The sequence below is a fragment of the Heterodontus francisci genome, chromosome 12 (genome assembly GCF_036365525.1).
Source record: "Heterodontus francisci isolate sHetFra1 chromosome 12, sHetFra1.hap1, whole genome shotgun sequence".
In the NCBI taxonomy this organism is placed as follows: Eukaryota; Metazoa; Chordata; class Chondrichthyes; order Heterodontiformes; family Heterodontidae; genus Heterodontus; species Heterodontus francisci.
In genome coordinates this window covers 112,540,181-112,556,410 of record NC_090382.1, presented here as the reverse complement: position 1 = coordinate 112,556,410, position 16,230 = coordinate 112,540,181, and the positions used below count along the sequence as shown (strand labels likewise).

Below are 16,230 nucleotides of genomic sequence, written 5' to 3'. Positions count from 1 at the left end.
TTAACAGGTGAGGCAGTAGAGAAGCAGTGGCAGACATTGAAGGAAATACTTCATAACTTTCAATGAAGATGTATTCCATTTCGAAAGAAAGACTCTTGAGAAGGATGCACCATCCGTGGCAAACTAATAAAGTTAAGGACAGTATCAAATTGAAAGAAAAGACGTACAATGCTGCAAAGATTGGTAGACTAGAAGATTGGGAAAATTTTAGAAACCAGCAATGGATGACTTTAAAAAAAAAAGAAATTAGAGTATGAGAGTAAACTAGCAAAAACACACAGAAAAAGCTTCTACAAATATACAGAAAGGAAGAGAGTAGCTAAGGTAAGTGTTGGTCCCTCAGTGGATGAGATTGGGGAATTAATAATGGGAAATAAGAAAATGCCAGAGACTTTGAACAGGTATTATGTATCTGTTTTCACAGTAGAAGGCCCAAAAAGCATCCCGAGAATATCAGAAAATCAAGAGGCAAAAGGGAGGGAGGAACTTAAAGCAATCACCATCACTGGAGAAAAAGTACGAGGAAAACTAATAGGACCAAAGGCTAACAAGTCTCCTGGGCCTGATGACCTGCATCCTAGGGTCTTAAAAGAAGTGACTGCAGAGATAGTGGATGCATTGGTTGGAGTAGGGGTGATGGCATTCATGAATCACTTTGGATTTTATGACAATTGAACAGTTTGGGTCATTGTTTTTCTGATGCTAGTGCACAAGTTACTAGTTTAAAACTCAGTGTTGTGGTTTTTGAACACTCAGCCACTGGGTTCCAAGTCCTCTACCATATCCAGCACATTATCATATTTGTGACAGCTGTAATCCTCCAACTTAAATCATTGTAATCCTGCAGGTTGGTGTTTAATATGTTTAACGTTATTCTGTCTTGGTACTGATGATGATTTTCTTTTTTTTTCCCTCTTTGAATTTCTCCAACTGTGAACCGTGCAGCTAGTAAAGGTAAGAGAATGGATTTTCTTTCTTTTTCATAACTGATTGTATCCAGATACTTTTTTGGTCCCTCAAACACATTGGGTTGGTAGTTTCTTCAGCAGACAAAAGCAGTTCCCTGCACCATGAGCGCATCACTGAACATGTATTAAATAAAGGCGTTTTTCATACTGCTGGTCTGTCATTTTTTTTAAAATTGTAATTATGAAAAAGATGACTTTGCAAATGTTTAAAAAAACTTAAAATGTGCAAATAGCCAAAAAGAATACTGATTTGATTGAACAAGTGGGCACAAGAGCTGAAAAGAAAGTTGCGAGAAGCTCCACTCTGAGTTTACTTAATGTAGGAGGAAGCTGGGACAAAGTAAGTCAGTTTTAATTGTTTTCTAGTCCTCTAGGGATTATCTGATTTATGAATGCGTCCTTCATATTTTTCATCTTGACTTTATGGATTTTGCTTTGAAGTCTATACTGGATTGATGATGCGATAAGCTGCCATTTAATAACTTGTGTTGTCCACCCCGGCCAATAGTTTAAACAGGAAGTATCTGAGTCTTGAGTAAAGGGGATGGCTTGACTGGCTGAAATTCCATTGTGTTCCTGGTTATAATATATATATTTTATATATATATATATATATATTGAACACTCACTGTGACCTTAAAGATGAACATTCATTTGGAACCCTTTACTTTAAGTGTTCCACTGCAATTTTGGTTTGCACAAAATGGTGAAGTTTAAATGACAATAAATTAATCCAGACTTTTATCAAAATTATTTTGTTCCTCTCGTCATCTTCAAAGAAGAAAAGTTGGCTACTGAGGAGATGCCTGTAATGACATCAATTTTATTATGGTTTTGTTGAATATTATACCTGCAGGTTTGTGGTGAGTTTAGTATTTATTTAAAGGTGAAAACTAATATCAAAAGTTATATTTATTTTTTGGAGAATCAGTCTGCATTTTGTATTACAACTATAGCTGTGATGTGGGTGGTTTTGCATCATTCTGATGCTGTATTTATAGCATAAATATGGCCAGATCTGGTTATTGGGGTCCAACCTGAGATTACCAAGGAGAGGGAGATTCGTTGAAGGGGAGGGCACTCATTTTACATTCGGCATTTAGTTTGGCAACAAAACAACTTTGAATTTTGCACCGCTACATAACTTGTGGAGTGTGAATGTACTCCAAGACAGCTGTAACCATGATGGATTCTGTTTTTCAAGCTTGTTGGTTTGTGATTTTGGGACAAGAAGGAGGGTTTATTTTTTACATTTGAAGCTGGTTTGTACTAACATTGTAATATCCCACTGCGATTCCAAATCTGAGTACAAACTTGTTGTCATCTTTGTCACACAATGGGCTGAATTTTATGAGCACACCACAGATCGTGGCGGTGTGCTCTGATGTCGGAGTTCTTCCTGCGCGGTAACGCCGTCGCTGAGCCCCACGATATTTCGCGCGGGAGCTCACTAAAATGGAGGGGGTAGAGCGACCGCCCTGATGATGTAGACGGGGGCGGCCATTCCGTCCCCGGCAATGGTGTCCGGTGCCATTTTTAAAGGGCTTCAGGTCCTATTGTCTCATTTAAAGATCCCGTTTCCAAGACAACTGCAGAATACTTGTAATTTTACTATGGTTCCCCTCTCCCACCCCTCCAACTGAGTCTTCATTCAATAATTTGACATATCCCCCCCAAAAAGCCTTCTGATATTCTGAACTCTCCCCCACCCCCCACCACCGACTTCACCTTTGACCCTCAACCCCTTTCTGTCATCCCCGCAACCAATAACAATAGCTCTCCCAGATTCACCCGCTCCGCCCTGAGAATTGCACTCCTTCCCCCTCCCCACCACCGTCTCACTTCGGTTCCCCAAACGGGGATCCGACAGCGCGGGACCTCCGGCCAAATATCGCCGTGGGATGGCTGCCCAGTCCAGGTTGCTATTTAACATTTATTTGCATTCATTATAATACGCAAGTGAAGGCTCTGCCGCCGCACTGAGGCCTCATCACCAGTGATAAAATGTGGTGCTGCCTTCCCGTTATCGTGGGTCATGGCGAGCCTCTCCCGGAAGAATTTTCCCACCATACCCCCCGGCGTCAGATGGCCTGTAAATTTCAGCCCAACATCTTTGATTCAATTTAACAGTACACCCTGGAAATCACACTAAAATTTCACACTGATCATTGTTCTGGTCAAATTTTCTTTGCTGTTATTTGAAGAGGCATTGTTCTATTTAAAATAAACTTATTAACACTTCTTAAAATGTCAAATAGAGGAATTTCACATGGCTCATTAATAATAGTTTGTGTGATATAACAGTGTAATTTATCGGCCTAGGTTGTAAAGAAATTGAGAGAATTTAGTTTATTGTGTTTTGGAAAGAATCCAGTAGTGTTCAATCCATGAGGTAGGTTTGTTAAACATTTAGCACTAAATTGACCTGCATCCTGAGGAAGTCGGGGATGCTGTATTTGGAAGGAGACAAGAAGGGTTTAGTATATCAGTGGGGTTGATACTATGTCCATGAATTTCTGACACTTGTGGCATTTCAGTAGTTTCTTCACTGAGTGCCCTGTATTTAAAACTAGGGCAAACCCCCTCACTGTTTTCAGAGCCGCCTGCATGTCTGCTCTCTCTGTGGAGGCGAAACTATTGCATTTGAACTGTCTTCGACAGAATTCCACAATCCCTAAGGATCCATACACATTTTCAGTAAGATTTATAATATGCACTTAAATGCAGCTCTATGTTGCCAGCTTGTGACAGAGAGCTTATTGTTCACTAAGGTCAGACAGTGTTAGCAGTTACCACAGTCTGCATGTATTTGACTGCAAAGTTCAGTATGTCGTCTATCAAAACGAAGCAGCGTATCCAGGGATATTATTTCTGAAGACAACCTATACATGTTTCGTATTTAAAGTACAAATATCTTGGTCTGTGTGGACTTTGCTGCTCTTTGTAACGGCAACTTCAAATTGTAATTTAACACATTTATTTCTATGTATTTTCACAAACCTGATAACCGAAATATGATCTGTTTTGATCATCCCAATCGGTTTCTTTTTCCTGTGAATGGGGGGGGGGAAATAAATTATTTTTCTAAGTATTCTTTCTGCTCTGTTGTTTGCACAAAGCACTGGATGATCCAAATTGTTGAGAGAGATGGGGAGGGAAAGGAAATGGGGGACAGGGAATACTGAATCACTGAGATGATTTGAACCAGTTCATGGAATTAGCTTCCCTCCTTCTCCCAAGTCTTTTATTGGCCTACTTTTTGACTTGCTCTCCGTCCTGTTTCTCCTGCCACCGCTGTGCAGAAGCACAGATCGGCACTCTGTGTGGAATACCAGCAATTAAATTAAAATTATTGAATGGATGCAACACTGCATTCCCTTCTTCCCTGCTATAGGCCTAGCTCGCAGAGGGAACATTTACTCAGTGGCAGATGTTGGGCTGATGGTCCCATTAATGTTGCATCGCTCACTCCATCTCCAAGGACCTGGGTGCACCATTGCTTGCCAATGCACTGTCTTTATCCAGTCCCCAATGGTGTTGGCTCTCCCCTTTTGGTCTGCCTAAAACCTGCCCTCTAGCACCTTCCCGCAACTGAGAAACTTTTCAGGCCAGCTACCGTGCCTCTCTTATCCACCAGCCATTTCCACACCCTCTGCTGGTTGACATTTCAGTCCTGCTACCATCCCTTCCTCCCCGCTATCACTTATCTGGCATTAGGTCTCTATGGATGGGCATCTTGGGTTATGACTACTCCCTTTCCCCCACCTGCCCACCATTTCCAATTGGTGTCCTGTCTTCCCTTCCCCTCCAGATTATCTTGCTCTTCCCTGTTCCCTTCCCATTTAATACTCCAGATTCTCCTTTGTGCATGCTCTTTCTGCCTCTCTCTGCACTCCTCCCATTCCACTCCCACCTTGCAGCAGTTTTAACAAGCAATTTGCACCTACCCAATGGGGCTATAGTAGCATGATGGTTGTGCTACTAGACTGGTAATCCAGAGGAATTGACTAATGATCCAGAAACATGGGTTCAGATCTCATCACAGTAGCTGGAGAATTGAAGTTCAGTTAATTAAATAAATCTGCAGTACAAAGCTTGCATCACTGGTGACCATGAAGCTACTGGCTTGTTGCGAGAACCCATCTTGTTCACTAATGCCCTTTTGGGAAGGAAACCTGCTACCCTTGCCTGGTCTGAGCTATCTGATTCCAGACACACAGCGATGTTGTTGACTCTTAACTGCCCTCTGAAATAGTCTAGCAAGCCACTCAGTTGTACTCAGGAAGCCAGCTTCTCGAGCAATTAGGCATGGGAATGAATGCTGCCTTGCCAGCGACACCCATATCAAAAAAAAAAGTTTGTCATGGTACCATTTGAAGTAGTCCTCATACATTCAAAGTTTAAGAGAGTATTTTACAGATCAGACTAGGCTGTAGGCCTAAGGTCCAGATCAAGAATAAAGTGCTCCTTGTCAGATGAGTAAGATGGAACAAAGTTAATTACATACATTCTTGTGTGACTTCCTTCATTCAACAAATTTATCTCATTCATATACCAAATTCCTGCCCATCTGACAACCAATCGAGGAATATTTCCTGACCCTTTTGCATCTGCTCCCCTTCTCATGAGTAACACCTCGCAAAATATACCAGTATTGACAAATTCCTAACTTAATTTTTGCTTCCTTTGCTGCAAATAGCTGGAGAAATAGTCCAATGATGAGATTATGCATGATGTGGAAAGGAGGAAATTTATAAGACCTGCATTCGAACCACAAAAATTCCCCGAAGTTATACTGCCTCTGATTTTTCCCTTATTTACTCTGCCCTGGTTTACTGACTATTCTGTCATTTAAGGAAGGTGATGTAATTGGAACAATGAACAAGACTGTCTTTTCACTAATTCTACTGTTTTAATAATTAATACTGCAAGCTTAGAGAAAATCCCTGGTCTATGTATTCTGTGACATGTAATTTTGAACACAAATCTGGAATTTTTACCCTCAAAGTGCTGTGGAGCTTTCAAGAGTGAGATAAATATATTTTTGTTAGGTAAGGGTATGGAGCTAAAAGGTTAAATGAAATTGAGGTGCAGAGCATGCTCAAGGGACTGAATGGCCTACTCGAGTTCCTATGTTGTTAATTCTTCAGTTGCACAGGAAATTACTAAAATATGAAATTCAATGGCAGTGGTTAAAAAGTGCTTTCATACAGTTTTCCTCTGCCAGTTCAGTTTGAAATGGTAGAATAAGCAACCGATGGCGATATAATGATGTTTACATAGGGAGAAAGTCATAGTTAATCAAATTAACTGAATGCATTAATTCAGTGATTCTACTGAAGGGCTGCTCATAAAATTTGGATACACTCGGGAGAGAATTCCTATAGTTGCTATGCGTAGTAATATCTCAAATGAGCTTTGAAAATTTCCACTAATTCATTTTTAGTTACATTAGTCTTTGATGACTTGCTTGTGAGAAATAGCATAAAGGTAATCTTCGCAAGTGCACTTAAGTGTCACTTCACATCATGATTGGGGGAATTTTTACTCCCTTATTACTTCATCCTAGATTGAATAAAGTCAGTGTTTCAGTTTCTGAGTGGTCTTGTCTTTTATTTATCCTGAATCCTGGAACTTTAATCTGGGCTCTGAATTTGAGTGACTATTTTCACTTTAGACCAGTTTCACAAGCCGTTCCATTTAATCTACTGGCATTGCTTTGCAAAAATCTCCTCAGATTTTACCTGTTTGCTTAATCTATGGACTTGCTTTTATACTTTTTTGTATGTGTGCGTGTGCATCATTATAATGAGATGTATATGCCAATGATACAAAGGAGCCAAAGTCTGTTGGGGAGAGCTGTGCAATAGTAATGTGGTAATTGGGGTATTGACTGCCATGGTGCAATACTATAGATTCAACATGCAGACTATGCCTGTCATCTATGCTGGCTAGGCCCACATTTCTCTGGAATTGCCTCTGGTTTGTGGTCATTGCTTCTGATGAGTTTTGTTGAATTTAAACCAGTTCAGAAGTTAGAACTTTTTGGGTGGATTTATTTATGGTAAGTTTATTGTGCTTGCTCTATAATAAACGTTTTCTTGGCTTTCAATACAATGATTTAAATCCTTGTGAAGCCACAATTTTTTTTCTTTAGTTCAAAAGTTTAAAATAATCCTAACTTAAAATAAGAAAAATTGCCACTCCTCTTAAATTTCTGAGATGTTATAATACAAAGTTTAAATGCACATCTGAGATTGGCTGTTAAACCTGCTATCTTGATTAGGATCAAATGGCTCATTCTGACTAGTAGTTTTGTTCTAATTCAAAACCAAATAATTGACCGAGAGCTCTAAAGGTAATGGCATCAAAAACATCATGGTAATCACAGTCTTTAAGATGAATGGGAGGTTTCTTTTGTTTTATTTTGGGGTATAAATCATAGGGTAGCTCAGCAGTTAGTGTACATCATATCCTAAAAAAAGAAAACTTCAACATCCATATATATAGTTTTGCGAAATCACTCCTTATTATTTTTCTGTTTCAGTACAGATGACATGATTGGCTTGTATAAGTTACCTTTTGACAGAGTGTGAGGGAGTTGAATTAACACACACAACTGAATTGTTGTGTTTGTGGAAATATCTTCATTATTTCTGTAGACATTAAGAATGTCAGCACTTTCTAATAATTGTTTAATTGTTTTTTTTTCTCCTTCAATTTTCCATCTAGTTCTTTCCCCTTATTCCTTGTGAAAGCTGTGACTCATACTAAGGTTTGGCTCAGTTAATACTTTCTGCTCTCCTTTACCTTGTATGCGCAGGTGTTCTTCGTGTACAGGTCTGGACAGTGAGTAGCAGTAACTAGTTTTGTCAATGGAAGATATCACAAATGAGCTCAGTACTATCCAGATGCAATCACTCCTAGCAAAAGGAAGCAGGAAAAAACTTGCATGCATGTAACGTCTTTCATGACCACAGGATATCCCAAACTGCTTTATAGCCAATAAAATACTTTAGAAGTATTGGCAGCAAATCCTGGAAATATTCTGCATGTCAGGCAGCATCTGTGGAGGGAGAAACGGAGTTAACATTTCAAGTCAGTGACCTTTCATCAGAACTTTCATTTCAGATTTCCAGCATCTGCAGTATTTTGCCTTTGTGTAAGTAGTTTAGAAGGGTAGTCACTTGCAATCTAAGGGAATATGGCACCTAGTTTGTGCACGGTGGGGTTCCACAAACAGCAATGAGATAACGACCAGATAATCTGAGTTTCAGTGATGGGTTGGTGGAGGGATAAGTATTGGCCAGGACACTGGGGAGAATTTCTCTGCTCCTGTTCAAATAGTGCCATGGAAACTTTTATGTCCGCCTGAGAGGGCAGACCTTGTTTAACTCATCCGAAGGTCAGCACCTCTGACAGTGCAGCACTGAATTGTCAACTTAAGTTATGTTCTCAAGTCTCCACAGAAGGGCTTGAATCCACAATCTTCTGACTTAGAGGCTCCTGGTGATCCAAGTTTAACACCAGCAGGGGATCACTGGATTGAATCAGCCACATCACACGATAGGAATCAAACCAGGGTCTTTCCTGAGCTGTGCATAGATCGTTACCACACCTCATGATTCACTGATCTAACTGAGGTCATCAAGGGAGAGAAATAGAATTTAAAAATGGAGCTTAAATTGCAAGTCTAACATTTCCAGAACATAGCAATCTTGAAAACAGCACTTTGGGAATAAAAGGCATCACAATCCATTATTTCTGTCAGAAAATGTTCGAGTGCAGGAATGCACAATTTGCCAGGCCAATGGCTATCAAAACAGGCAGTGTTGGTAATGGAACAGATCTTGGGTGCTTTCAACACCCTTAGTGCTTTTATAATGCTGAATTGTGTGATGATGAGGTAATTTTGTTGCTTGTCAGGTGGTTTGTTCAATGATTCAGATGAAGCCTCTTGGACTTTTTGTGTCCCCCACTGATCATTCTTGTTCCAGGATTTCTAGCTAATGTTTACATAGATTTTTCTTTACTAATGGTTGCATTTGCGATGATATAATTTCTGACAAATGTTGATTGATTGCCTGCTGTGGTTTGAGAGCAATCAGTTGATGGTCATTAATGAGAATCCAGCATGGTGAGGCCACTTGCAGTGGAACAGGAGCCATCAGTCAATAAGCTATGTTTTTTTTCATTTTCCCAACAAGCCTCTTGTTGAAAGATATTCTCATGCGCATTGGCAGTCTTCCAGCTCCTCACCCTAGAGAGCTTTCTAAATTTTGAAGTGTTGGGCTTGTTGACAGTGAAGGACATCACAGAAGTCTGAAATAATACATTTTGGAAGGAAGAATGAGGAATAAGGCATTAAAAACTAAATGGTACTATTTTAAGTGGGATGCAAGAACAGTGAGACCTGAGGAATTTTTTGAAGGAAGCAGGTAAAGTGGATAAGGCTGTTAAACATACATGTGGACTCTTGGGCTTTATATACAGAGACTTAGAGTACAAAAGCAAGGAAGTTATGCTAAAACTTTATAAATAACAGGTTAGGCCTCAGTTTGAGTATTGTGTTCAATTCTGGGAACCACACTTTCAAGGATTTCAAGACTTCCGAGGATGCAGAGGAGTTTTACTAGAATCGTACCAGAAATAAGAAACGTCAATTATTTGGAGAGACTAGAGAAGTTGGGTTTGCTCTTCTTAGAGCAGAAAAGATTAGGAGATTTAATAGAGGTGCTGAACATCGTGAAAGTATTGTTAAATAAGGAGAAACTGTTTCCAGTGGCAAGAGAATCAGTAACGAGAAGAGACAGATTTAAGATAATTGACAAAGGTAATAGAGGGGAGATGAGAATTTTTTTATGCAGTAAGTTATGATAATCTGGAACAAATGCACTGCCTGAAAGGATTGTGGAAGCAAATTCAGTAGCAACTTTCAAAGTGGGAATTGGATAAATACTTAAAAAAAAGATTTGCAGGGCTACGGGACTAATTAGGTAACTCTTTCAAAGAGACGGCACAGGCATGATGAGACTGTTGGCCTTCTCTATCCTATGTGATTCTATGATCATGATCCTCTCTATTCAGTGCCAAAAATGCTCTCTTTTTTGCAAGAGGTCAGTGGATATCGATCCATTGTAGGAGCCCAGGCCAAAACCTTCCTTTGATTCAGATTTATAAATTATCAGGATGTAAATAAAGTACATATACAATGCTTTAAAAAAATAGTCATTGAAAGGTTTAATTTATTAAAATTTCACATCTAATCTTATGAATTGGCCTAAAGCAAGTCCATTTCCGGCCTAAAGCAATTCCATTACCACGATAATTCAGTAATCTGGCCATATCTTTGCATTCAAATATTAATTTGCAAACAAGCTTAGGACTTAATGTGCCAAGTTCACTCGCCAAATAAAACAGCAGTGTCTGGGTGGAAATAATTCAGAAGTGCACCACTATTGCGACGGATACTAAAATTGAGCTCATTGTCCCAATTACAATTTACTCGGTCCACATATATTTGAAATTAAGTCAGTCAGACAGTGCAATTTTTATAATCTCCTGTACGGTTTTGGTCCTGTTAATCTATGTTCTCCTTGTCTTGAACATTCTTTGGAGCACCAGTTTGTACTAAACTATCTTAAATACACAGGAAATGTATCTGCAACTTGGTTTGCTTATTTATATTTAGACAAATTGCACTTTTAATACTAACACTTCACGAAATGCCCCCTGTAGTTTTCAAGTAGTGCCTCATTCAGCTTCCACAAAATTATACTATGGATTTACACAATCTAGAAATTTTCCTAGAGCTTAGTGCAAATCAAAATGCATTTGAAAGTAAATATAAATAGATTTTGAAGGGACAGAGGAGAGTAGCCCATTCAGGCCCTCGAGCCTGTTTATGCCATTCAGTGAGATCGTGGCTGATCCATATCCTGACTTGATTTACCTGCCATGGCTGCATATCCCTTCTGACCAGCAAACATCTATCAATCTCAGATTTGAAGTTATTAATTTGAGCTAGGATCTGTTGCTTTTAGTGGGAGAGAGTTCTGCACTTCTATTTTTCCTAACTAGCACTGGCTCTTATATTAAGGTTATGTCCCCTTGTCCTATACTCTACCACCTCCCCACCCCCCAACCAGCAGAAAAAGTTTTTCTCTCTCTCTCTCTCAATTCCTTTCAAAATTATAAAAAGCTAAGACTAATTACCCTTAACCTATATTCTTGGAAATGCAAGCCCAGTTTATGTAACTTCCTCCTTATAATTTGCAGAAACTCTGCTATAGCTTTAAAATCAAAGTTTCCCACAACCAGCTCTTAGAAGTAGGCCGTAGGTACAATGCCCACGACTGCTGTACAGTACAAGGTCCATGGTGTGAAGCTCCTACAGGCAGGGGCAAGTGATTTACAAAGGATTTCTGTTAATGACTCTTTAGCAGCTGAGTAGACTGGAGCCTGTTCACACTGACTTTTAGGGGATTACTGGGCAAGAGCTTTTAGCAGCAGATTTGAATGTGTGTTGAAAAATCCAGCACCGAACCATAGGCCATTTGAGTACGTATAAACATTAACTGAAGAACTATAGTAGGACAATAAATAAGACACAGTGCCCATGTAGCGCAAATTCTGTTGATGAATGAGATTTAACGCTTAGATCTGTAAAAGAATTGCTGATCAGGTACAAGTTCCAAGCAGTCGCAGTTTGGGCGATAGTATAAATCTCAGCATTTCTTAAAAATGCAAGTTGTTACTGCCTTTTCTCTCCGACATGCTGCATTTATCAGTAATTCTTGAGCAGTGGCATTTTACAGTCAATTAATACTTTGTTGAAGTGTAATCACTGTAGTAATGTAGGAAACACAGCAGCCAATTTTCACACAGCAAGATCCCACAATCTAATGCAGTCTGTTGTGATGTTGGGGCGGAGATAAACACTGGCCAGGTCAGTTCTACTCTTCAAAAGGGGAAAAACTCCACTTATCATCATCAAAATAGCAGTATGGAATCATTTACACCCAGCTGAGAAGGCAGATAGGGCTGTGGTTCAACATCTCCTCTGAAAATTAACAGTTCTAGCAGTGTAGCACTCCCTGCACTGCACTGGAGTGTCAGCCTAGATTTTGTGCTCATGTCCCTGGAGTGGAGCTTGAAGCAGTGATTTTTTTTTTCTATTCATTCATGGAATGTGGGCGTCACTGGCTAGGCTAGCATTTATTGCCCATCCCTAATTGCCCTTGAGAAGGTGGTGGTGGTGAGCTGCCTTCTTGAACCGCTGCAGTCCATGTGAGGTAAGGACGCCCACTTTGCTGTTAGGAAGGGTGTTCCAGGATTTTGACCCAGCAGCCGTGAAGGTGATATAGTTCCAAGTCAGGATGGTGTGTGACTTGGAGGGGAACTTGCAGGTGGTGTTTCCATGCATTTGCTGAACTTGTCCTTCTACTTGGTAGAGGTCACGGGTTTGGAAGATGCTGTCTAAGGAGCCTTGGTGCGTTGGTGCTGTGCATCACACTGCTGCCTCTGTGCTTCGCTGGTGGAGGGAGTGAATGTTTGTGAATGGGGTGCCAATCAAGCGGGCTGCTTTGTCCTGGATGGTGTCGAGCTTCTTGAGTGTTGTTGGAGCTGCATCCATCCAGGCAAGTGGAGAATATTCCATCACACTCCTGATTTGTGCCTTGAAGATGGTGGACAGGCACTGGGGAGTCAGGAGGTGAGTTACTCCATATTGCTACTCCAGTTCAGTTTCTAGTCAATGATAACCCCTAGGATGTTGATAGTGGGGGATTCAGCGATGGTAATGCCATTGAATGTCAAGGGGAGGTGGTTACATTCTCTCTTGTTGGAAATGGTCATTGCCTGGCAATGTGTAGCGCGAATGTTACTTGCCACTTATCAGCCCAAGCCTGAATATTGTCCAGGTCTTGCTGCATTTCTGCACTGACTGCTTCAGTATCTGAGGAGTTGCGAATGGTGCTGAACATTGTGCAATCATCAGCGAACATCCCCACTTCTGACCTTATGATTGAAGGAAGGTCATTGATGAAGCAGCTGAAGATGGTTGGGCCTAGGACACTACTCTGAGGAACTACTGGAGTGATGTCCTGGAGCTGAGATGATTGACCTCCATCAAACACAACCATCTTCCTTTGTGTTAGGTATGACTCCAACCAGTGGAGGGTTTTCCCCCAATTGCCATTGACTTCAGTTTCGCTCGGGCTCCTTGATGCCATACTCAGTCAAATACTGCCTTGATGTCAAGGGCAGCAACTCTCACCTCACCTTTTGAGTTCACCTCTTTTGTTCATGTTTGAACCAAGGCTGTAATGAGGTCAGGAGCTGAATGGCCCTGGCAGAATCCGAATTTAGTGTCACTGAGCAGGTTATTGTAAAGCAAGTGCCGCTTGATAGCACTGTTGACGATACCTTCCATCACTTTACTGATGATTGAGAGTAGACTGATGGGGCGGTAATTGGCCGGGTTGGACTTTTCCTGCTTTTTGTGTACAGGACATACCTGGGCAATTTTCCGCATTGCAGGGTAGCTGCCAGTGTTGTATCTGTACTGGAACAGCTTGGCTAGGGGCGCGGCTAGTTCTGGAGCACAAGTCTTCAGTACTATTGCCGGAATATTGTCAGAGCCCATAGCCTTTGCAGTATCCAGTGCCTTCAGTTGTTTCTTGATATCGTGCGGAGTGAATCGAATTGGCTGAAGTCTGGCATCTGTGATGCTGGGGATTTCAGGAGGAGGTCGAGATGGATCATCAACTCCATGTTTGGAATGACTTGTTCTTTTGCATGCATCTGTCTTGAGTTGTCATCTCTTGTTTTTGCATTCCAAATTCTGCATTTTGGATGGCAGTTAATTGGAGTCTGCTATCATATTAAAATGTGGTTAAGAAAATTCTATGATTAAAAAATATTATTTATATGCTACTTATTTATACTGTTATTCAGAGACTCCACAATGGTATCTCTTGTAACTTGCAATTTTTTTCTTAAGTGCCAATTCATTTTAGCATCTGTTTTTAGCACCTGAATATAATTTTTGTTAACTTTCATCTTTTCACTGTTAGTACACCCGTGAAGAGGATAAATGTTGGGGAATGATGGTTAAAACAAAACTGAATTATGCAGACAGCATGATATATATGCCTAGTGCATGTTGTTTGAACCATGTTCCTTTTGAAGGTTACATCAACATGTTTTCACCCAAAGTACATCAAGCTGACAGCTTTTCAGTTTATTGGAAAATGCTGTACATAAAAAACCTGTTTTGTGGTTGCTTTTGTTCATCGTGGGTCTGGTTTGTAATTCCCAGAACAGTAATGTGAACTTCGGAAGATCTATGGCATGAAAATAGTGAATGAAATTAATTACTCTTGAGCTTTAATGTAGGGTAAGGGTTATGGTAGGCGGTTTAAAGCAATATTCAGTGTATACTCGAGGTTAGGGCCCAATAGGCTCTCAAGCCTTGAATATTCATGTGAGATATGTTGCTTTCTTAGTAATTAAAAAAAAATCTTTAAAACTCATTGTTGGCTGACTGACACATCTGTCTCTTAATTGCTTTTCTGAGATGTGGTGTAGAAAGGTCACATCTCAGAGAGTTGTCTGGATCTGGGAAGTTCTACCTGAAAAGGTGGTGGAAGCTGATTAAGTAATTTTAAAAGGGAGTTGAGGATAAGAAACCTATAGAATTATGGACAAAAATGGGGGTGCAACACTGAACACGACTGCTCTTTCAAAGACACAGGCTTCAGCGGCTGAATGGCCTCCTGTGCTGTGAGTTTCTATGATTCTCTGTCACACGTTTGTCTATTTCAGTTTTTAGATTTTTTTTTTTGTGAAATATTTTTTTGTGCAAATAATTGAGGGTAAGCCCACAAGAGAACGTCTTCGATAATTAAGGCATTATATTACTGACTGCAACATTTAATTTAGTTACTTTCCATGCACCAAGCCTCTTGAGTGCTTAATGAGTTCAAAAAAATATTTTTATGCGCACCAATTTTGCAAAGCCAATTTTGATTCAAAGGGTAAATTTTTGCCAACTAAGCCAAGCTCAAACTTGAATAGCAAATGCCATTAAACATTTACTTTAAGAGGGCTAATTTGTAGGGTTGTGGGGGAAAAAGCTGGGTGGTGGGACTAAATTGGACAGCTGAATGGCTGGCTCCTGTGCAGTAAGAATCTGTGCAACACCATGGAGCACAGGGAGTCAAACTAGATCGTGCATATTTGCATTGTCATTGTAAACCCATCTAAAGAGAGAGGTTTCCCAACTGGCTCTAGAGGCAATTGTTAACACTGCTGTTGGAGGGATAGGCCAACAGCTGAGTAACCAGTTCACTCATCGAGGCCATCAAGACAGTTTCTCGCACACTGCCTCGTACTTGTAGTCTGAGCCATAGGAGAAAGTCCAACAGCCAGAAAACAAAGTTGCTGATTGAACTACTGTGTTTATGCAGGTGTCTGTAACTCAGAGGCATGTAGGATTTGCCCACACGATAAAAGCTTCAAATTATCAGTATAGACTGCCTCCTGTTGTGCTTCTGGAACAGGAAGAGGCTATTATGGCTGAAAAAGAGGGCACTATGGTCGGTCAAGAGTGCCATTAGAGTCAGGAGGTAGGATGCATAACCTAAATTTGGTCACGCGTTATAGTCTAGAGCAACAACTGGAAAAGAATATAGGAGGAGGAGGGGAGGAAAGGATGTTCCCATTCACAAATTGGGTAGCATAGCCTCAAATGAAAAATGATATAAATGCTTAGAATATAGCCTACCAATCTTGGAAGTTAAATATAAAATGATAATATATAATCTGGATTGGATCAAACGCTGGGCCACTGAGAGAGAGACAAAGATGGTTTAAATTATCCTTCTTCCTGGTACTGTCTTAGGGAACATGCTCTTCTGTTATATGTCAAATCCTACATCAGGTTAACACTGCCCTGAAGCGCTTGCATTTTGAGCAAAAGCTGCAGGACTGTCATTATTTTATCAGCATCATAAAATCATGAGCATGTGTCATAATAGTCCCTTGATTATGTTCCAAGCTCCACACTAGCCTACTACATAAAATGTATTCTTCAATCCATAGGAAAAATCTAGCTCATGAGAAGAGTATTTTTGGGTAATGTGGGACATGGTGATGGTGGGGGAAGAGGGAATTGATGCGACCAATTCTTTGGTCATGTAGAAATATTTGTTGTAAGCTTGAATTTCTATTCAGTATTATTTTAAGTGTCCTATTTTTG

The 16,230-nt window shown here is 40.3% G+C and overlaps 1 protein-coding gene across 1 annotated transcript in view; it reads left to right on the top strand.

Moving 5' to 3' along the window:
* The window catches only part of LOC137376080 (protein diaphanous homolog 1-like), a 443,374-nt gene that overhangs the window by 221,241 nt on the left and 205,903 nt on the right, over positions 1-16,230 (top strand). The window contains exon 18 of the mRNA XM_068044098.1: positions 946-954. Within this exon, the coding sequence (XP_067900199.1) occupies positions 946-954 (9 nt within the window). The remainder of the gene's footprint in view (positions 1-945; positions 955-16,230) is intronic.